The 23313-nt window shown below is 42.3% G+C and overlaps 1 protein-coding gene across 1 annotated transcript in view; it reads left to right on the top strand.

Moving 5' to 3' along the window:
• The window catches only part of puf60a (poly-U binding splicing factor a), a 60714-nt gene that overhangs the window by 18602 nt on the left and 18799 nt on the right, over nt 1–23313 (top strand). The window contains exons 4-7 of the mRNA XM_055867558.1: nt 11824–11874; nt 12163–12324; nt 18121–18213; nt 18303–18516. Coding sequence (XP_055723533.1) covers nt 11824–11874; nt 12163–12324; nt 18121–18213; nt 18303–18516 — 520 coding nt within the window. The remainder of the gene's footprint in view (nt 1–11823; nt 11875–12162; nt 12325–18120; nt 18214–18302; nt 18517–23313) is intronic.

Below are 23313 nucleotides of genomic sequence, written 5' to 3'. Positions count from 1 at the left end.
TCATGAGCTGAAATAAAAGATCCCAGAAATGTTCCATACTCACAAAAGGATCCTCTCAAATTTTGTGCACAAAGTTGTTTACATCTGTTAGTGAGCATTTCTCCATTGCCAAGACAATCCATCCACCTGAAAGGTGTGGCATATCAAGAAGCTGCTTAACCTTTCTAGAGCAGGCGTTCCGCTAGCGGAACCCCTCGACAACATTCTGATGAAATTAAAAAATATTTCTTAGAAATATGTAACTTTCACACATTAACAAGTCCAATACAGCACATGAAAGTTCACTATTGGCTGTAAGCGAAAGAGTGATGCGCATTTGGAGTTATACTGGCTGTATCCAAGGCTCAGCCAATCGTTCACATAACAGAATGCAGCGCAGCACGAGACTGAAGAAAGAAGAGACAACCAATTGAACAGTTACAGCATCAGCGCGCCCTCTGGAAAGGCAGCTTGTCAGTTACAGCATCTCGTCCCTGAATGATAACGACGAGGTAACGTTAGGCGAAAAGCCTGACCACGGGCACGGGGTGAGAAGGTGATGAAGTGTACTTCATGAGCTGTAACCGAAAAACCACTGGCATTTGGATAGTTTGAGGTGAGAGAGAAAGTGTGGTGGAACAAGTATTAGCATTGTTAAGTGTCTTGCTAGCTGGATCAAATTCACAGCTAGCCAGAGAAATGTTGAGCAACATTAGCCAACTTAACTGATCAAATAATTGATTTCATGGTGTGAACATTAGCTGGCTAATAAAGTCAGATGGCTAACGTTAGCTAGCTAACCAATTTGCTATAGTATTGTAATGAAACAGCAGGGAGCAGGTCTCGAACCCTCAACCTTCTAGCCCGAGGTCCGACGTGCTATCGACTGTGCCGCAAAAGCATGCTCGTGTGGCAGAGTTCATTTCCGCGTTTATGAAGCAAGGGTCGTTACAGTATTAACTGGTATCCGACTCCTTGCCGTTCCTCAAGTTATAACCAGTTAGTTGCTTGCTCCCCGGCAATCTGTGTGAAATGTTAGCTCGTTCGTTAGCTAGTTAACTAGTTATCTGTGAACTGATGTTTTCCCTCTACGGTATGTGGTTCATTTTCAGAATGAGAGAATTTGGTGAAAATGAGGCGTTGCTTGTTAAACAAGTGGATTCGGGGATGAAGTGTAGCTGGAGCTTGGGCCTGGCTTAAGATGGATGCCACTATAGAGGTGAAAGGAATATCACACACTTTCCCTATTTCTCACTTTTTAAATACGGTGGATAAAGGGGGGCATGCATTTGTCCACATTTTACTTTTCATCAGCCAACACGATGAGTAGGCCTAACGAACAGTAAAAGCACTAGCCTATGTCAATCTACTATCCCCCATAGTACAAAAGTCAACCTATTCTATACTGTGCGAGAAATAAATATTCCAAACATAGTCTGGGACAGTTGTGGGATGCGATAGATCTCAAATGAATACAACTAGTATCAAAAATCCTTTTTAATGCAATGTGGCTGACGCAACAGATCAGAACGTTTAGCTTAAAATGTTGATAAACTATTAGGCTATTTCTTCACATTATAAGCGCAGCCATGAGCACATGGTAGGAGGCAGAAAACACCATTATCAAAAGTGACCGCAAATGCAATTATGCATGTAATGCTTTTATTATAAAGGTGCATTTTTATGGTGAAAATTATCTTCCCCAAACTTGAAACTCGCGCGCTGCTTATGTATGCCAGTTAGGCTCTACACCCCTTTGTAAAGCAGATTAATCTGCTTCATTTTAAGAAGTTATTTGACCACTTTAGTTGTGATACAAACCTTATCAAAACATATAGGCCTATAGGCTAGGCTACATGAGGTGTGTGACTATGATTTAGAAAAAGTCGCCAAAAAAAGCATTGTTTCTTATGCTGGGCGTCATTCACAAGTGATAGGCTAATATTGTCACTCATCAGATTATTCTTGATTTAATCTTGCGTTTACATATACAAAAAAAAAATATATATATATTTCACATTTATTTAACCAGGTAGGCTAGTTGAGAACAAGTTCTCATTTACAACTGCGACCTGGGAGGTGGCGACCTGCGCCGGTTTAGGGCACTGCATCGCAGTGCTAGCTGCGCCACCAGAGTCTCTGGGTTCGCGCCCAGGCTCTGTCGCAGCCGGTCGTAACCGGGAGGTCCGTGGGGCGACGCACAATTGGCATAGCGTCGTCCGGGTTAGGGAGGGTTTGGCCGGTAGGGATATCCTTGTCTCAGTATGTAAAAATGTAATAAAATGTATGCACTCTACTGTAAGTCGCTCTGGATAAGAGCGTCTGCTAAATGACAAAAAAGAAAAGAAAAAAAAGAAGCAATAGCAGTGCAACACAAACAACAACACAGAGTTACAGATGGAATAAACAAACATACAGTCAATAAAAAAAAGAAAAAGTCCATATAGTGTGTGCAAATGAGGTAAGATTAGGGAGGTAAGTCAATAAATAGGCCATGGTGGCGAAATAATTACTATATAGCAATTAAACACTGGAGTGATAGATGTGCAGAAGATGAATGTGTAGAGATACTGGGGTGCAAAGGAGCAAAATAAATAACAGTATGGGGATGAGGTAATTGAATGGGCTCTGTACAGATGGGCTATGTGCAGTGATATGTGAGCTGCTCTGACAGCTGGTGCTTAAAGTTAGTGAGGGAGATGAGTCTCCAGCTTCAGAGATTCTTTTTTTGCAGTTCGTTCCAGTCATTGGCAGCAGAGAACTGGAAGGAAAGGCGGTCAAAGGAGGAATTGGCTTTGGGGGTGACCAATGAGATATACCTGCTGGAGCGCGTGCCACGGGTGGGTGCTGCTATGGTGACCAGTGAGCTGAGATAAGGCATGGCTTTACCTAGCAAATACTTATAGATGACCTGGAGCCAGTGGGTTTGACAACGAATATGAAACGAGGGCCAGCCAACAAGAGCATAGAGGTTGCAGTGGTGGGTAGTATATGGGGCTTTGGTGACAAAACAGATGCCACTGTGATAGACTGCATCCAATTTGCTGAGTAGAGTGTTGGAGTCTATTTTATAAATGACATCGTCGAAGTCAAGGATTGGTATGATAGTCAGTTTTACGAGGGTATGTTTGGCAGCATGAGTTAAGGATGCTTTGTTGCGAAATAGGATGCTGATTCTGGATTTAATTTTGGATTGGAGATGCTTAATGTGAGTCTGGAAGGAGAGTTTACAGTCTAACCAGACACCTAGGTATTTGTAGTTGTCCACATATTCTAAGTCAGAACAGTCCAGAGTAGTGATTCTGGACGGGAGGGCAGGTGCCGGCAGCGATCGGTTGAAGAGCATGCATTTAGTCTTACTTGCATTTAAGAGCAGTTGGAGGCCACGGAAGGAGAGTTGTATGGCATTGAAGCTCGTCTGGAGGTTAGTTAACACAGTGTCCAAAGAAGGGCCAGAAGTATACAGAATGGTATCGTCTGCGTAGAGGTGGATCAGAGAATCACCAGCAGCAAGAACGACATCATTGATGTATAAAGAGAAAAGAGTCGGACCGAGGATTGAACCGAAATAATAAATGTGTGAAATTTGTTTTGATTTAGAACGGATCATTATCATGCACCTGTCTCGAAACAGGCAGGGGGACAAAAATACATTTCATCAATGCACTTAAATAGCAAATGTAGGAGGCTTTTCCCGTGGTTCATTTTCATTCCAGCCAGGTAGGCTATACTCTTGTTATAAAGAGAAGCAATGTGCTTAATACTAAGAAAGTTGAGAAATGAATATAGTTGGCCTAGCTGAAGGGATCCTCATATTTGTAATAGTTTCCATCACTCTGTTTTCTCACGCAATTGCATAGCCCATAGAAATGTTGCCCAACAGGAGCTCATGGACTCTCATGAAGTGTTTGATTAGATTTTTGAGTACATTTGCATTGATGTCAGAGTGATTAGAGGGACATTAAAGTGCTGAGTACCAGGCAGTTAGCAAGTTTGGTAGGCTACTAATGACCAGCAGCAGCATCAGCGCTTGGAGAAGCCTAATTACCGTGACTAAAAGGTCATTTGGAATTTGACTGCCTTCATGACTCGTGACCGCCGGTGTGGCAGTAATACGGTCACCGCAACAGCCCTAGTCGTGACCTCTTCACGACTGTCGTGGTGTGTTTGGACCATGAATAGAATGCATTAGTGATTTGTATTTTCGGCAATTGAAGAAGCAACGGCAGGCCATGGGAATGTGTAGCCTAGCTCACGTAGCCTATCCAGGACACTTTGTGTAGCGTTTAGCGGTTCTGCTAGCTAATGATAACATATTCTGGTAGATGGAAAGGCTATCCCAGAAGCTTCAATTTAATGTTAACTACAAAGTAGTCTAGGCCTAGCTGGCAGAACAATATCAGGATTATTGGCATCATTCCGGTTGGGCATTTGTTTTGCGAACTCTGCTGTCACAGGAACAGTGTTCGTCAAAACAGTCTCTTGCTGGTGCACACTTTCCCAGACCTCAAAGGTTGGTTTAATGTCTGGATTCCATCCGTACGCATCATACATTTTATAGGGCCCTACTAAATCCGTTTTAAGCAATGCACGTTCATGAGATTAGATGCGTCATAATGATGGTTGCTAGGCAGCAGTCATTACTAGGCTGTTACCATCCTCGTGGCAGTTCTAAACTTTGCGAGGCATGTCAATTCGGTGTCCTTTTTATCCACTCCAAACTTGGTGCAAAACCACGCCCATGAGAAACTTAGCAACTTTCAAAGCCACGCTGATTGGTCAAAGTTTGGTTGTTCTCTGTCAGAAGTAAAGGCGCGCGAGAGGAGGAAGAACAAAACATTGCAATCCATACCTTGCATTTTCCCGAATTTGCGTATTTGCGTTAAACTATGTGGCTTTTTAAGCGAGTGATTGCAGCCAGCCTGACTGACGAGATGGATAGCATCAACATCATGGATAGTTGCATTGTTTTAGAAGCTAATAAGTAAGCTGTGAATTATATCCAGTGTTATCGCTAGCTTACAATGCCGATTGGGCTGAAGCTGTATAGTAGTCTGCGTCACCTAGAGTTATCAAAGTTTTTACAAAAGGACTATAGAGAAACTTAGCTACATGACATTTGTGCTAGTCGGCAACTAAAAGAGATGCTGCGTAGCTAGCTCTAGCTGAGTGGCCAAAGCTAGCTCCATTGATTCACTATTACTGACAATCATGTATCGTTAGCTATCTACATAGTCACTTGTTGCTTGCATTTCGTTTAGCTCATTTCAAACGAGGCCGCGAGACTGCGCATCTCCCGTTGTTCGTGGCGTGGAATATTAATTCATGGAATCATGCGGAACGAATTTATCAGCAATAGTAGGTTTATTCAAGAAATTGCAAGGACGCTCACTCTCTCAGGATAAAGCCGGAGAGGATCGTTATATACTTCCTCTACACAAAGAGCTATAAAGCTTACAAAATAGATAAAGGGTCATTAGTTCTACTCCCTTAAAGTTCTCACAGCCTATGTGTCTAAGATGGGCTCTAAAGATCGTATCTCTCCCCTAAAGAAGAATTCAGCCTGGATGGCTTTTAGTGCCCCAAAGATAAGGACGAATAACGAATCACTACTTTGTGGGGTGTATGAAGAGATTAATGGACAGCTGTGGAAAATTACCTGTGACTGTGGAAAATTACCCGTGACTGTGGGAAAATTACCAGTGACTGTGGAAAATTACCAGTAACTGTAACACAACCATTTTGCACCCACAATAGCATTAGACTAATAAAGCTGACTGACCTTCCATGATATCAGAGTTATAGTTTTAAGTTAAATCTCTCATTGTCATACTCCAATGTTTGTAAACATTGTAAATTTGAAGAAACCCTGTATAGCCTCAAAACATGATTAAAATTATTAACAAATTATGAACCATGTTTGGAGGCTATACAGTGTTTGTTCACATTTACATTGTAAACAAACATTGGAGTAAAACAAGCTCATATTTTGCCATGTTTGGCACACAAACATTTACAACAAAGAAATTGTAAAAGATGGTTGGTTGTCGAAAGGGCAGTGCAATTAATGTGATTTTGAAAAAAAAATTATGCTATTTCCACACTGTGAGGTCGAAATAACACTCTGAAATTGTGAGAATGATGGTAATGTTTTTGTGTAAGTTGAAAAAAATGCCTGGAATTTCTGCATCTTCAGGTAGGATGAAACTTTTTGCCAACATCATTACGTCACAATATGATCTGATTATAATAGACCAATGACTGTTCATCTGGGTAAGATGGTGGGCCAAAGGTGGCTCAGGGAAAGAAATCATTCATTTTTGGGGGGGGGTGTTTTCATTATAAGCATGCAGTGATGATTAAAACAATTACAAAGACTGCATGTGGGCTTTAACCCTTGTGTGGTGTTCAGGTCTGTGGGACCCATTTTCAATGTTTACTAAAATAAGTGATCCGATTAATGATTTTTTCAACCTGAGACTCATTGGCCTTGGCTCATTTTCTGTGAAGAACATGTAAAATAACACATTTTCATTGACTGCACCCCCCTACACATTTATATTGCACATGTGGTGTAAGGGTTCACTGGACTCGGGTAATACAAGTGTGTGTGGGTAAAAAAAGTGCAAATTAAACAAAAAGGTTTGCTGTATGCCTTCACTCGGTGTTCCTCTTCCACGGGCCTGCTGTCTCAACAGCACCAAGAACCTGTCTGTCTGTCTCCCGCTTTTCTCGCACTCTTTACCCTTTGTAGTGTGTGAAATTACACAATGTCTTATGGAAACCTGCACAATGTTATTTCCCCACACTTTACTCCAGCCAGGTGCAAATTGGGGGAGGGATACAACAAAATAAATAGCTTTGCCATGTGTGGCTCCTTACCACAATCATTCAGTGTGGCAAAAATAATCTCTGCTCAGGTGGCAGAGATTGTGTGTGGAAAGAGGACCTTCCACTTTGGAAGATGAAGAATTTTCCTAATATGATGATCATGTCTCTGTCAATTTGAGGTCTGACAGTGAGTTGGAAGAAGAGGATGAGATTGAACCTCGGCCAGGACCAGCCCGTCAGCAACCAGCACATCATGTTCAAGATAAACATGAATTATTCCACCCATGTCTTGATTATAATTGATTTTGTAAACAAAAATCACTTCCTTAAAAAAAAAAAAAAATAGCGCTTTTATTGATAAATGTGATATAGCAGAGGTAAATGGCAAATATTAACCATGTATGCTATCTATATTGCTTGTAATTGATCTAAGTATTAAGTATTTTTTACGTAAATTGTTATGGCTGTGTTTTTAAAAACCCAATAATGTTGTGGGTACATCAGACAAGCGAACATTGGGTGAATAACAAAAACATGGACACCACACAAGGGTTAATACACAGATAAATTACTTTATCCACCCAGACCTTTGCTACCCAGGAAATTTGTGGGACCGGACCTTCTCAAATAGTGCTTGAGTGCCCACGGCCTAAATATTGTATTATTTTGTTCTTGACTTGCACATAGGCAACTCTAAATCCACGGAGGTTGTGAAATATGAACACAAGATGAGATGCAAATGCTTTTGAAAATATAGATTATTTAAAAATTATTTATTGTGAATAGAACAAACGCTGTACTCATACATTGGGATAATATTTGAAACCCCCAACTTCCCAACATTCCTTCCTTATCGAGAAGATTGTGTAGTGTAGGAAATGTGAGGAGTTTATTAGTAGGTTTTCTCCAAAATATAAACGCAACATGCAACAATCTCAACGATTTTACTGAGTTACAGTTCATATCAGGAAATCCGTCAATTGAAATGAATTAGGGCCTAATCTATGGATTTCAAATGACTGGGCAGGGGAGGGCTTTGGAGGGCATATGTGACCGACCGCCTCGATTTGGTCTTATGTAGCAATATTTGAAATGGTGTTTTTTATTTTATTTTATTTTTTACATTAGATAAAAGTAGAGACTCAGCGCTAGAAAATTGTATATCATACACTGCAGTTGAGGTACAATGGGAAAGTAATTTTACTTTGAAAGTACATCAACTTCTAGTCCCACTTTTGAGAAAATGGCCCTTGAATGTATTGGTACACCAACTGGAGAGCTCTGCTTTGTCTAAACCCATTCAGCGCAGCACTTCACGGCCTCTAAAGCCTTAGCCCCACCCATCTCTTTAGGGATACTGATAATGGCGGAGGTGATAGCTGCCGTTTTACGGTCTCCTAACCAATTGTGCTGTTGTGTGTTTTTTTGCGTTATTTGTAACTTATTTTGTAAATAATGTTTCTGCCACCGTCTCTTATGACCGAAAAGAGCTTCTAGATATCAGGACAGCGATTACTCACCACAAACTGGTAAAGCTTTTTTTCTTTAATGAGTTGGACGCTAAGGATTTACTTCAGACAGTCGACAAGGCCCTCATCCCTGTGATTCGCATGAGAAAGAGACGGAGATATCGGGGACGTAGGTCTGGGTGCCTAATAAGCACCCAACAAAGCATCCATAATTCTATCCTCCTGATTACAGCTTACAAGCAAAAACTAAAGCAGGAAGCACCAGTGACTCGATCAATAAATAAGTGGTCAGATAACGCAAATGCTAAGCTACAGAACTGTTTTGCTAGCACAGACTGGAATATGTTCCGGGATTCATCCGATGGCATTGAGGAGTACACTGCATCAGTCGCTGGCTTCATCAATAAGTGCATCGATGACGTCGTCCCCACAGTGAATCGATGACGTCGTCCCCACAGTGACTGTACGTACATACCCCAACCAGAAGCCATGGATTACAGGCAACATCCGGACTGAGCTAAAGGGTAGAGCTGCCTCTTTCAAGGAGCGGGACTCAAACCCGGAAGCTTATAAGAAATCCCGCTATGCCCTCTGACGAACCATCAATCAGGCAAAGCGTCAATACAGGACTAAGATTGAATTGTACTACACCGGCTCCGACACTCGTCGGATGTCAGTAACACTGAAACATGCATGAGAGTATCAGCTGTCCCGGACAACTGTGTGATCACGCTCTCCGCAGCCGATATGAGTAAGACCTTTCAACAGGTTACATTCAAAAGGCCGAAGGGCCACCAGGACGTGTACCAGGACGTGTACTCACTGACCAACTGACAACTGTTTTCACTGACATTTTCAACCTCTCCCTGTCTTAGTCTGTAATACCAACATGTTTCAAGCAGACATCATAGTCCCTGTGCCCAATAACACTAATGTAACCTGCCTAAATGACTACTGACCCATAGCACTCAAGTCTGTAGCCATGAAGTGCTTGAAAGGCTGGTCATGGCTCACATCAACACCCATATCCCAGAAATGCCTTCTCTCACCTGGACAAAAGGAACACCTATGTGAGAATGCTATTCATTGACGACAGCTCATCGTTCAACACCATAGTGCCCTCAAAGCTCATCACTAAGCTAAGGACCCTGGGACTAAACACCTCCCTCTGCAACTCGATCCTGGGCTGCCCCCAGGTGGTAACGGTAGGGAACAACACATCCACCATGCTGATCCTCAACACGGGGGCCCCTCGGGTTCATGCTCAGTCCCCTCCTGTACTCCCTGTTCACTCATGACTGCATGTTCAGGTGGCATGACTCCAACACCATTACATTTGCCGACGACACAACAGTGGTAGGCCTGATCACCAACAACGATGAGACAGCCTATAGGGAGGAGGTCAGAGACCTGGCCGTGTGGTGCCAGGATAACAACCTCTCCCTCAACATGATCAAGACAAAGGAGATTATTGTGGACTACAGGAAAAGGAGGACCGACATGCCCCCATTCTCATCGACGGGGCTGTAGTGGAGCAGGTTGAGAGCTTCAAGTTCCTGTCCACATCACCAACAAACTATCATGGTCCAAACACACCAAGACACTCGTGAAGAGGGCATGACAAAGCATATTCCCACTCAGGAGACTGAAAAGATTTGGCATTGTTCCTCAGATCCTCAAAAAGTTATACAGATGCACCATCGAGAGCATCCTGACTGGTTACACCACTGCCTGGTACGGCGATTGCTCGGCCTCTAACCGCAAGGCACTACAGAGGGTAGTACGTATGTTCCAGTACATCACTGGGGCAGAGCTTCCTACCATCCAGGACCTCTATAACAGGTGGTGTCAGAGGAAGGCCCTAAAAATTGTCAACCACCCCAGTCATAGACTGTTCTCTCTACTACCGCATGGCAAGCGGTACCGGAGCGCCAAGTCCAGGACCAAAAGCCTTCTTAACAGCTTCTATCCCCGAGCAATAAGACTCGTTAACAGCTAATCAAATGGCTACCCAGACAATTTGCATTGTCCCCCCCTCCCCCTGCTCTTATGCTGCTGCTACTCTGTTTATGAACTATGCATAGTCACTTTCGCTCTCCCTACATGTACTTATTGCCTCAATTACCTCGACTAATCTGTGCCCACGCACTTTGACTCTGTTCCGGTTCCACCTGTATATTTAGCCTCATTTCTGTTATTAACTTTTAAATGGATTTCTGATTGAAATGATATTACTACATAGATCTTACACGTAACGTTAGCTAGCAAGCCAGCAAGCTAATGTTTGCTAGCTAACTAATAGTACGCTTTAACTTGCAATGAAAACGGCTTTCTGACTAAATTAGGAACTTATATCTGAAAATGTAGCTACACTCTTACCCGTATACATGAATTAACGCGTCACAGTTCACTGGAACTATTTAACTCTGTTTTGTTTGTAGCTACGTCTTGTTTGGCCAGCGTTGTGTCAAGGAATTCTCTCCGGTTCACGCTGACCGTGGCGTGTGCAGAGAGTAGCACATCACTTTTCCAACTGATTTGTCGATAGCGGCTGCTAAATTCAGGCCATCAATGTTGTTGAGAAAAGTAGCAAAACTTTTGTAGTTCTCGATGGCTAACGTTATATCTTTCAAAAAGTCACGGTAGAAAGGACTGTCAACACATACTGAACAGTTCACGTTATAGACAGAAGCATGCTACATGGCAGACCAATCCAAACTCATATCCCGGCATGTCCCGCCCATCCATTATCTCAGCCAATCTTGGTTAGTGGGAAGGTTCCTGTCTTATTCTGTGGCTAAGCCAACTAGGCTCGTGATTTAAGAATTGTATTCACATATATGGCTGGAATACAAGTTTGTTATTAAGGTATATGAAAGTAGACATGTTCCAGAAGGAATTTGTACCAAAAAACACATTTTGATAAGAAATTAATGTTTACGTTCGATGGCTGCTCCTGTGACGTGCGACATACACCTAGTTTCCTGAAATGAGTAGTGATGCCCACCCACTGGGGAGCAAGAGAAGTTAACATTCAATTCTCTGGCAACAGCTCTGGTGGACCTTCCTGTAGTCAGCATGCCAATTGCACGCACCCTCAAAACCTGAGACATCTGTGGCGTTGTGTTGTGTGACAAAACTGCACATTTTAGGGTGGCCTTTTATTGTCCCCACCACAAGGTGCAGCTGTGTAATGACCATGCTATTTAATCAGCTTATTGATATGCCACAGCTGTCAGGTGGATGGATTATCTTGGCAAAGGAGAAATGTAAACAAATTTGTGCCGTATTTTTAAAATATTTTTAAATAAGCTTTTTGTGCGTATTGAACATTTCTGGGATCTTTTATTTCAGCTCATGAAACATGGGACCAACATTGTACATGTTGCGTTTATATTTTTGTTCGGTATAGTATAAAGCATGACTCAATTACTTTCAATGCTGCGTTTTAGAATACTTTTTGATTGATGGGCCTTTGTCCTAAGCGGCATGGCCTTTTTTGACAAGCCTCTTTTCTGAGTTAAATGTATACTTTTTCTCATAGATGGCATCGCTGACAATGGGCTTTGGAGATCCCCTCTCACCTTTACAATCGGTAAGCTGTTATATCATTTATTATGTTAAAAACCCCATGTTATTTTTATTATGACATGAATGTCTTGTTAAAACAAAATAGAGAATCTTTGCATGATTTTCTCTGTATTTTTAAAATTCAATTACACGATCAGTAGAGTGGAGTCCATGCAATGGAATGTCAATAACTGAAGCAAGCAATTCCACCTATCTCCATTTCTTGTGTGTCTTTGGTCAGCGTTTGTGTTTGTAATATACAGTGGAACAGCAAGTCAGTGCTATATTCAAGCACAGTTTCCTCCTATTGTAGGTAGCGGCTCAGAGACAGCGAGCATTAGCCATCATGTGCCGAGTGTACGTGGGCTCCATTTACTACGAGCTGGGAGAGGACACGGTCCGGCAGGCCTTTGCCCCGTTCGGCCCCATCAAGAGCATCGACATGTCCTGGGACTCTGTTACAATGAAACACAAGGTGAGATTTCACAACTGAACATTAGAACATCCCAGACTTGTATTCCTCAGCTGAACTCAGCTGTTGAATGAGGGATTCCTTTACTGTATGTTCTCTGTATCTACCCACAATGTTGTAAGGATATTTATTATTATTGCATTTGTGTATAATTTAAACTCTAGCCCGACCAATATCATTGTCTCCCGTCAGGTGGTGCCACTCCTGTTCAACGCTCGTCCCTCAACCGACCTGTCTTGTAGGTCGTGGAATAAAAATGTTTATATTTTAAGCATCCGCCACAGAAAATGAAAACATAGTTCCTAATTTCTGGAATTACTGAGCTCTCGCATGAATCTCTGACACAGGCAGAATTAGCTTCATTATTATACACACATTTTGACAGTGATTCAAAAATTTGCAATTGTGAGAAAGTGTATTCAAAGCGGCTCTACCTCCTGCAAAAAAAGATCTGAAAGCATATTGTTTGCCACTGACTTGATCAGCTGATTGAACTTGTTGCTAGCTAGCTTGCTGAAATACTAGGTAAGCAAGCTTGTCTCTAAATGTTTAAACCTGTTGAAATGAAATGCTACTTCTGCAGCTTGCTGATGTATAGTGCTGTGAAAATGTATTTGCCCCCTTCTAATTTTCTCTACTTTTGCATATATTTTTTTTTACTGAATGTTATAAGATCTTCAACCCAAACGTAATATTAAATAAAGGGAACCCGAGTGAACAAATAACACAACAATTCCATACTTTAATTTTACTTAATTTATTTAATTAACAAAGGTATGCAACACCCAATGCCCCTGTGTGAATAAGTAATTGCCCCATTACACTTAATAACTGGTTGTGCCATCTTTAGCTGCAATGACTCCAACCAAACGCTTCATGTGGTTGTTTATCAGTCTGTCACGTATCTGTGGAGGAATTTTGGCCCACTCATCCATGCAGAACTGCTTTAACTCAGTGACATTGATGTGTTTTCAAGCAGAAACTGCTCATTTCAAGTCCTGCCACAACATCTTATTTGGGATTAGGTCTAGGACTTTGACTCCCATTATGTCTTGTGAAAACCAAACACTGCATTCCACATTAAGAACCTCCTATCAACGGTCCAGCATGGTGGTGGTAGTGTGATGGTTTGTGGATGCTTTGCTGCTTCAGGACCTGGATGACTTGCCTTAATAGAAGGAACCATGAATTCAGCTCTTTATCACAGAATTCTACAGGAGAATGTCAGGCCATCTGTCTGTGGTTGCAGTCATTGCAGCTAAAGGTGGTACCACCAGTTATTGAGTGTAAGGGGGCAATAACTTTTTCACACGGGAATTGGGTGTTGCATAACTTTGTTAATTAAATAAATCAAATTAGTATACTTAAAAAAATATATATATTTGTAAACTCAGGTTCCCTTTATCGAATATTACGTTTTGGTTGAGTATCGGATAACATTCAGTATCAAAAATAGAGAAAATCAAAAAGGGGGCAAATACTTTTTCACTGCACTGTATTTGTAGACTTCTGCACCAAACCGGTAGCCTGGCTGACGCACAGACCACGTGACACAGCGAGAGGAGCTGTGCCCCGATGGTCTGGACACCCTTTCCTTATTAATCCATATTCCACTCTCAAAAAGTGCATGCATTTATTGGGGGGTTGAGGTCACTGTTTTTATGACAAAATACAATCGTTGTAATTGAAGGGGTTGCCGTTCGGGGGCTGTGTGTGACTGTGCATGTGTAGGGCCCTATACAATCTTTGTTTTCCCAAATTCGTTTTTTCCCGGTTTTAGTTTTCCTGGTTTGGGATTCCTTACATCTTTTTTATTTTGTGACTCAAAATTAGAACTGGATGAGTCCATGACCATGCATAAATCACAAAAAGTAATTGTGCATTCAGCAAGAGGAATGTTTGGCTAACGGTGTTTCTGTACTGCACATGTGATGGCATAGTTTGCAAAACAAATGCCCGCCCGATTGATACAAATAATCATGATATCATTCTGCCCAGTAGGCCTACTTTGCAGTTAACGTTTAATTCAGAAGGTTTTGATGAAGGCCTTCCCCTCTACCCACAAGACGTTTGTCATTAGCATCGCTAACTGGCTACACAAAGTGAGAGACAAAAGTGAGCACTACACAGACAGGGGAATTAGCATGCCATTGCTTCTTCAGAACATTGTAGGAAATTCTAATCCTTCATCCATTTTTGTTCATGTCTTGGGAGAAAATGCAAATCAATACTTTTTCGACTAAGTTTAATACAATGAATTGATCTTCTACTAACGTCAACACGTTTTAAAATATTGTTTAATTCCATTTTAACATCCGGACCGCGATTCCGTCCGCGTTCTCCGCATGGCGGATTTAATAGGGCCCTACATGTGGGTTTTTGAGTGAGAAAGACACAGAGAACTAACCAGTAAAAGCCCTTCATTATCGACTCATCGTGCCGACTACTGACAGCATCGAAACGGCCTCCCAGACTCTGAAGTCAGGAGGACCAGGCTACCAAAAAGGAATTGTTTTCAGAGATTAGCTCGTAACGTTGGATCAGACTGAGCAGTGTAGCCAATCGCTACTTTGTAATGTTGGGTTGAATGCAAGAGCAGCAGCAGCGGCTGATGGCAAGTGCTTCTTGAAAATTCTTTATATTGGAAGTACAAGAGTAGAGCTATGTATATTCTTTAAAATTACTAAACGACAGTCTATTTTTTTTTTTTACATGATGCATAATTACAGATCTACACCTCATGCTACAATTACACATGAATGTCAGTTTTTTTGTTTGGTTGTAAAACTGATTCAACAGAAGCTCAGATTAGAAAATACAGTAGAATAAGGGAGTGGATGTTGACTGATATTATCATCTGATATATAGGTAACAGGCCAATATCCATATATTGGTTGGGCTCTAATTTGAACATATTAATGGGCAATTCCACCACTTTTCAACCTCCTATTCATCATCTTCAGCACCAAACTAGTGTCCACATCTGTGAAAACAGCGCTGTGATTAATCAGTGATTTAAAAAGACAAGGTCCTAAAAAATGATTCTCTGTGACATCACAGTTCATCTTAACAGAATAGAAATTAGGCTGTAAATGCTGTAAATGTTTATTGTAATTTGAACTATCGTGGGGATAGGGTGAGGGTTAGACTCGTGTCACGTGACTCGAGTCGTGTGGCTTATTGATACAACTGTTTCCTACTATAGGTAGTTGGCTGCCTAGTGATGACAACATTGTAACTCTCCAATCTGAATAGTTGGCAACGATGTTTCGTTTCCAAGTGCTACTGAATAACCTCAACTGATATGCACCAATTGCTCATGATACACATCATTACTCTAGTCTATCAATCCATTCCAAATCTTTATACTATACATGATGCATATGTTGATCTTGCCTAGGGTAGCAGCAGAACTGCTAGGACCGGGCCTGACTAACACAGTAATTTGTCTCTAATTTACTTGCGTTTGTGGCCAACCTTGGCCTGCTCAAAGTGAGCCGCTGTTGTTGGGAAGTCAAAACTGTCAACCTCCTTGGAGCAGCTTGATGCACATCAGCCTCGTTACTTTGTCCTCAAGAAGGATGTGCTCTTGCGGCCGTATTTACTGTTTTGGAGAAAGAATCACCTCTCGGCAGGCACACTGGAAACAGGGATAATGAACACAATCTTTGCCGATTTTGAGTCGGGGTACACTTACTGTAGCTGAAGTCGCTTACGTGAGGACCTTGCGTCTTTTGCGTGAAACACACACACACACCACACTAATTTCCAAGCAGCTTGGGGGTTTATTAGCCTAATAAGTATATTTGCCTTTGAAGTTGGAGCACATCGACTGGTATTTCCATCAATGAATAAAATGCATCATTTTGGGTAACACTTTACCTGACACCCAGTGTCATAACACGTTATGACACGGTCATAACACGTTATGACACGGTCATAACAGTTGACATAACTTGTCATAACCTGACATATTGCCATAACACTGTCACGACCCATTTATTTACACCTATTGTGATATATATTGCGTTATTCATGGCTTATGACACCTACATAAGAGTTTCAAAATACACATTATTCAAATTAGTTTTTTCCCTACCAAGAAGTTTCCTTTTGTTTGAAGGTTTCTCATAAATTCATTCTTTAGTTTTTTTTTTTTTCATATTTTAAATAACATGTAGAAAAAAACATTTTATGACACTGTCATGAAGCATTATGACCATTCTGTGTCACTTTACTTGGACTAAGAAAATACACTTTATGACACTGTCATGAAGCATTATGACCATCATAATCATCACGTACATGCCCTTATATCAGTCAAAAAGAGGCTGTCTCGTCCTGCTCCTGAAATCTGCTCCTGCATTCAGCCCAGTCATCAGCAACAGAACATTGGGGTAGGTGCATGTCTGACATCAATGTGTGTGCAATTACAATGATCATTTAACATGGTCAATTTAAAGAATAATTATATAACTAAAACATACAGTTGACACGTAGGCTATGGTGTAATGTAATGTTTTGCCTTGTGGTAGGTTTTTTTGGTTTTGACACTTATTTAGGTGTCATAACAGCCCAAAAATAACGCAATATATGTCACAACAGGTCTAAATATGTGTCATGACAGTGTTATGATTATATTACAACAGGTTATGACAAGTTATGTCAGCTGTTATCACATTTTATGACATGGTTATTACCGTGTCGTAATGTGTTATGACGTTGGGTGTCAAGTATTACCTTACTGGTATTTTTTTATCTGAACTTACCGTCTAACGGAAACCCTTGAGGGAGGATATTTTCTTGCTCCCCACGTCACCGCGAATCTCAGTGTTTGAAAATCAATGTTTTTAAAATGGTTTAACTTTTGATGATGTCATTAGGTAGAACCTTTTACATTTAGAAATTTGTTAGACAAAACTTGAAATGCGCTATTTTCACATACACTGAGTGTACAAAACATTAGGACCACCTTCCTAATATTGAGTTGCATACCCTTTTGTCCTCAGCAGAGCCTCAATTCGTTGGGGGTATGGACTCCACAAGGTTTCAAGCGTTCCACAGGGATGCTGGCCCACGTTGATGCCGATGCTTCCCACAGTGGTGTCAAGTTGTCTGGATGTCCTTTGAGTGGTGGACTATTCCTGATACACACAGGGAACTGTTGAGCATGAAAAACCCTGGCACCTACTACCATATCCCGTTCAATTGCACTTAAATATTTTGTGTTGCCCATTCACCATCTGAATGGCACACATACACAATCCATGTCTCAAGGCTTAAAAATCCTTCTTTAACCTGTCTGCTCCCCTTCATCTACACTGATCGAATTGGATTTAACAAGTGACATCGATAAGCTTAGTGACATAGCTTTCATCTGATCATTCTCTCATTAACAGGTGCTCATAATGTTTTGTACACTCGGTGTATGTAGACACTGGTATTGTGCTGGAGATAATGAAAATTAGTTTGAAAAGTGGTGTAATTGCCCTTTAAGGTTTTGGTGCAGTGTGTTATAGTCATCAATATTTTTGCAACTATCCTGCCCTGAAATATAATTGTAAGCAATCTCTTTTGATTAGGAATAAGCTATTAACCATGAGTATTGATGGTAGTTGCAGGTACCATACCATCTTAAAATAAATAAACCCTAACAAATGTATTTTAATTTTAGTCCTAGCTGAAGTTTCTCCAGAGCGTATAGCCATTGTTTCCCAAACAGGTAAATTCCCTTTGCAAAGACCCGTCTCCTTGCTTCAGGTTGAAGCCTGACTTTTTTGTTGTTCCCCTGTCCCTCAGGGTTTTGCATTTGTGGAGTATGATGTGCCTGAGGCAGCCCAGCTATCCCTTGAGCAGATGAACTCCGTTTTGCTGGGAGGGAGAAACATTAAGGTGAGCTCTGCTGTCAATTTTGAAAGAGTTTCTTGATTTTGTTGCTCAATGCCATGACTACACTATTTTAACACACATCACACTTTAAGGTGGGACGACCGAGCAACATCGGACAGGCCCAGCCGATCATTGACCAGCTGGCAGAAGAGGCACGCGCCTTCAACCGAATCTACGTGGCGTCTGTGCACCCCGACCTCTCGGACGAGGACATCAAGAGTGTGTTTGAGGCGTTCGGCCGGATCAAGTCGTGCACTCTGGCGAGAGAACCCACCACGGGGAAACACAAGAGCTACGGCTTTATTGGTGAGGAAAACTTCTTCAGACTGCAAACTAACCCCGCTGAAACAAATAAAATAATGCCGTTAAATCAGTATATTTTTTTGGTTTAGTATTATTTCAGTGCGTTTGGAAAGTATGCAGACCCCCTGATCTTTTCCACATTTTGTTACGTTACAGCCTTATTCTGAAGTGGATTAAATCGTTTTCCCCCCTCATCAATCTACACACAAATCCCCATAATGACAAAGCAAAAACAGGTTTTTAGAATTTTTTTGTAAATGTCTTTAAAAAAAAATATATATATATTTTTTTTTACATAAGTATTCAGACCCTTTACTCAGTACTTTGTTGAAGCACCACTGACAGCGATTACAGCCTCAAGTCTTCTTGGGTATGACGCTACAAGCTTGGCATACCTGTATTTGGGGAGTTTCTCCCATTCTTCCCTGCAGATCCTCTCAAGTTCTGTCAGGTTGGATTGGGAGCATTGCTGCACAGCTATTTTCAGGTCTCTCCAGAGATGTTTGATCGGGTTCAAGACTGGGCTCTGGCTGGGTCACACAAGGACATTCAGAGATTTGTACCGAAGTCCCTCCTGCGTTGTCTTGGCTGTGTGCTTAGCGTCGTTGTCCTGTTGGAAGGTGAACGTTCACCCCAGTGAGATCCTGAGCACCCTGGAGCAGGTTTTCATCAAGGATCTCTCAAATTAAATCCAAATAAAATATTATTGGTCACATACACATGGTTAGCAGATGTTAATTGCGAAATTCTTGAGCTTCTAGTTCCGACAGTGCAATAATATCTAACAAGCAATCTAACAATTCCAAAACAACTACATTATACCCACAAATGTAAAGGGATGGTATAAGAATATGTACATATAAATATATGGATGAGCGATGGCCGAGCGGCATAGGCAAGATGCTATAAAATACACTATATACATTTGAGATGAGTAATGTAAGATATGTAGACATTATTAAAGTGGCATTATTTAAAGTGGCCAATGATTTGAGTCTATGTAGGCAGCAGCCTCTCTGAGTTAGTGACGGCTGTTTAACAGTCTGATGGCCTTGAGATAGAAGCTGTTTTTCAGTCTCTCGGTCCCAGCTTTGATACATCTGTACCTCACGTTCTGGATGGTAGTGGGGTGAACAGGCAGTGGCTCGGGGGATTGTTGTGCGTGGTGATGTTTTTGGCCTTCCTGTGACATCGGGTGCTGTAGGTGTCCTGGAGGGCAGGTTGTTTGCACATGGTGATGCGTTGTACCGACCGCACCACCCTCTGGAGAGCTTTGCGGTTGATGGGTGGTGCAGTTGCTGTACCAGGCGGTGATTGAGCCCGTCAGGATGCGCTCAATTGAGCGTCTGTAAAAGTTTGTGAGGGTTTTAGGTGACAAGCCACATTTCTTCAGCCTCCTGAGGTTGAAGAGGCGCTGTTGCACATTCTTCACCACTCTGTCTGTGTGGGTGGATCATTTCAGTTTGTCTGTGATGTGTATGCCGAGGAACTTAAAACTTAACACCTTCTCCACTACTGTCTCGTCGATGTGGATAGGGGGGTGCTACCTTTGCTGTTTCCTGAAGTCCACAATCATCTCCTTTGTTTTGTTGACATTGAGTGAGATCTTGTTTTCCTGACACCACACTCCGAGGGCCCTCACCTCCTCCCTGTCTCATCGTTGTTGGTAATCAAGCCCACTACTGTTGTGTCGTCTGCAAACTTGATGATTGAGTTAGAGGCGTGCATGGCCACGCAGTCATGGGTGAACAGAGAGTACAGGAGGAGGTTGAGCACACACCCTTGTGGGGCCCCAGCGTTGAGAGTCAGTGAAGTGGAGATGTTGTTTCCTACCTACACCACCTGGGGGCGGCCTGTCAGAAAGACCAGTACCCAATTGCACAGAGCGGGGTCGAGACCCAGGGCCTTAAGCTCAATGATGAGCTAGGAGGGTACTATGGTGTTGAATGCTGAGTTGTAGTCAATAAACCACATTGTTACATAGGTATTCCTTTTGTCCAGATGGGATAGGGCAGTGTGATGGCGATTGCATCGTCTGTGGACCTGTTGGGGCGATATGCAAACTGAAGTGGATCTAGGGTGGCAGGTAAGGTGGAGGTGATATGATCCTTGACTGGTCTCTCAAAGCACTTCATGATGACAGAAGTGAGTGCTACGGTGCGATAGTCATTTAGTTCAGTTATCTTTGCCTTCTTTGGTACAGGAACATTGGTGGCCATCTTGAAGCATGTGGGTACAGCAGACTGGGATAGGGAGCGATTAAATATGTCCGTAAACACTCCAACCAGCTGGTCTGCTTATGCTCTGAGGACGCGGCTAGGGATGCCGTCTAGGAAAAGTTTTGGTGGTTCCACACTTCTTCCATTTAAGAAGGATGGAGGCTACTGTGTTCTTGGGGACCTTCAATGCTGCATACATTTTTTAGTACCCTTCCCCAGATCTGGGCCTCAACACAATCCTGTCTCGGAACTCTACGGACAATTCCTTCGACTTCATGGGTTGGTTTTTGCTCTGACATGCACTGTCAGCTGTGGGACCTTACATAGGCAGGTGTGTGCCTTTCCAAATCATGTCCAATCAATTGATTTTACCACAGGTGGACTCCAATGAAGTTGTAGAAACATCTCAACGATGATTAATGGAAACAGAATCCACCTGAGCTCAATTTTGTGTCTCATAGCAAAGGGTCTGAATACTTACAGTATCAGTCAAAAGTTTGGACACACCTACTCATTCAAGTGTTTTTCTTTATTTTTACTATTGTCTAGATTGTAGAATAATAGTGAAGACATCTAAACTATGAAATAACACATATGGATTCATGTAGTCACCAGCGAAGTGTAAAACAAATCAAAATATATTTTAGATTCTTCAAAGTAGCTACCACAGCATTCTGCAGCGATACGCCATCCCATCTGGTTTGGGTTTAGTGGGACTATCATTTATTTTTCAACAAGGACAATGACCCAACACACCCCCAGGCTGTGTAAGGGCTATTTGACCAAGAAGGAGAGTGATGGAGTGCTGCATCTGTACATGGCAGCTAAAAGTTGAGTTCTGTATACAACAGAAAATTCTAGAAAACCAATATAAATCAATAAATGTGATACAGGTTTATTAAGAAATTTAAGTCATCAGGCAGTTGTTGAAGTATTTTGGATGGTTTTAGTGGAGGATGTATCGATGGTCTGGAGGAGGGAGCATCTCGATCACAGCCAAGGGGAATAGCTGGTCAGAGACGGGTAGGTCAGCAGTACACATAGCTGTCACCAATATTCTCAGCTTCTCCGTGCATTGGGCTTTGTAGATAGCTAGCTACTCTTCCAATAATATTTGTGTAGCACCCACTTGGTTGATGCCACCAATGGCGCATAGGCCCAGAGTAGAAAATCTTCACTATTTCAAGTCATTTCCATTTGGGCAGTCCTCTCACTTCAGGCTTCTCCGATGTTGTGGCATTCAAATCAAAACAGTTCCATTCAGCTAGCTAGCTAAGCTTCAACAGTTAAGTTCCAACAGTTAGCATTAGCGCAATATTAATAGATGTGGTAGTGTGAAATGGTAAAATGTGGGTTTTGGAAGTATTTTAACTTTTAATAGGTGCAAGACTTACAATAGTGGATTAATTGACAAACTCAGCAAAAAAATAAATGTCCCTTTTTCAAGACCCTGTTTTTCAAAGATAAAAATCCAAATAACTTCACAGATCTTCATTGTAAAGGGTTTAAACACTATTTCCCATGCTTGTTCAATGAACCATAAACAATTAATGAACATGCACCTGTGGAACGGTCGTTAAGACGTAAAACAGCTTACAAACGGTAGGCAATTAAGGTCACAGTTATGAAAACTTAGGACACAAAAGAGGCCTTTCTACTGACTGAAAAACACCAAAAGGAAGATGCCCAGGGTCCCTGCTCATTTCCATGAATGTGCCTTAGGCATGCTGCAAGGAGGCATGAAGACTACAGATGTGGCCAGGGCAATAAATTGCAATGTCCTTGCAGTGACAGACCACGTGTAACAACACCTGCACAGGATCGGTACATCCGAACATCACACCTGCGGGACAGGTACAGGATGGCAACAACAACTGCCCGAGTTACACCAGGAACGCACAATCCCTCCGTCGGTGCTCAGACTGTCCGCAATAGGCTGGGAGAGGCTGGACTGAGGGCTTGTAGGCCTGTTGTAAGGCAGGTCCTCACCAGACATCACCGGCAACAACGTCGCCTATGGGCACAAACCCACCTTCGCTGGACCAGACAGGACTGGCAAAAAGTGCTCTTCACTGACGAGTCAGGGTTTTGTCTCACCAGGGGTGATGGTCGGATTCGCGTTTATCGTCAAAGGAATGAGCGTTACACCGAGGCCTGTACTCTGGACCGGGATCAATTTGGAGGTGGAGGATCCGTCATGGTCTGGAGTGTTGTTATTACAGGCAATCTCAACACTGTGCGTTACAGGGAAGACATCCTCCTCCCTCATGTGGTACCCTTCCTGCAGGCTCATCCTGACATGACCCTCCAGCATGACAATGCCACCAGCCTCAATGCTCGTTCTGTGCATGATTTCCTGCAAGACAGGGATGTCAGTGTTCTACCATGGCCATTGAGCACGACTGGGACCTGTTGGATCGGAGGTTGAGGGCTAGGGCCCCCCAGAAAATGTCTGGGAACTTGCAGGTGCCTTAGTGGAAGAGTTGGGTAACATCTCACAGCAGGAACTTGCAAATCTGGTGCAGTCCATGAGGAGGAGATGCACTGCAGTCCTTAATGCAGCTGGTGGCCACACCAGATA

The sequence above is a fragment of the Salvelinus fontinalis genome, chromosome 17 (assembly GCF_029448725.1).
Source record: "Salvelinus fontinalis isolate EN_2023a chromosome 17, ASM2944872v1, whole genome shotgun sequence".
Taxonomy (NCBI): domain Eukaryota; kingdom Metazoa; phylum Chordata; class Actinopteri; order Salmoniformes; family Salmonidae; genus Salvelinus; species Salvelinus fontinalis.
Note: the sequence above shows the minus strand (reverse complement) of the source record. Positions and strands in the feature narration are given on the sequence as shown.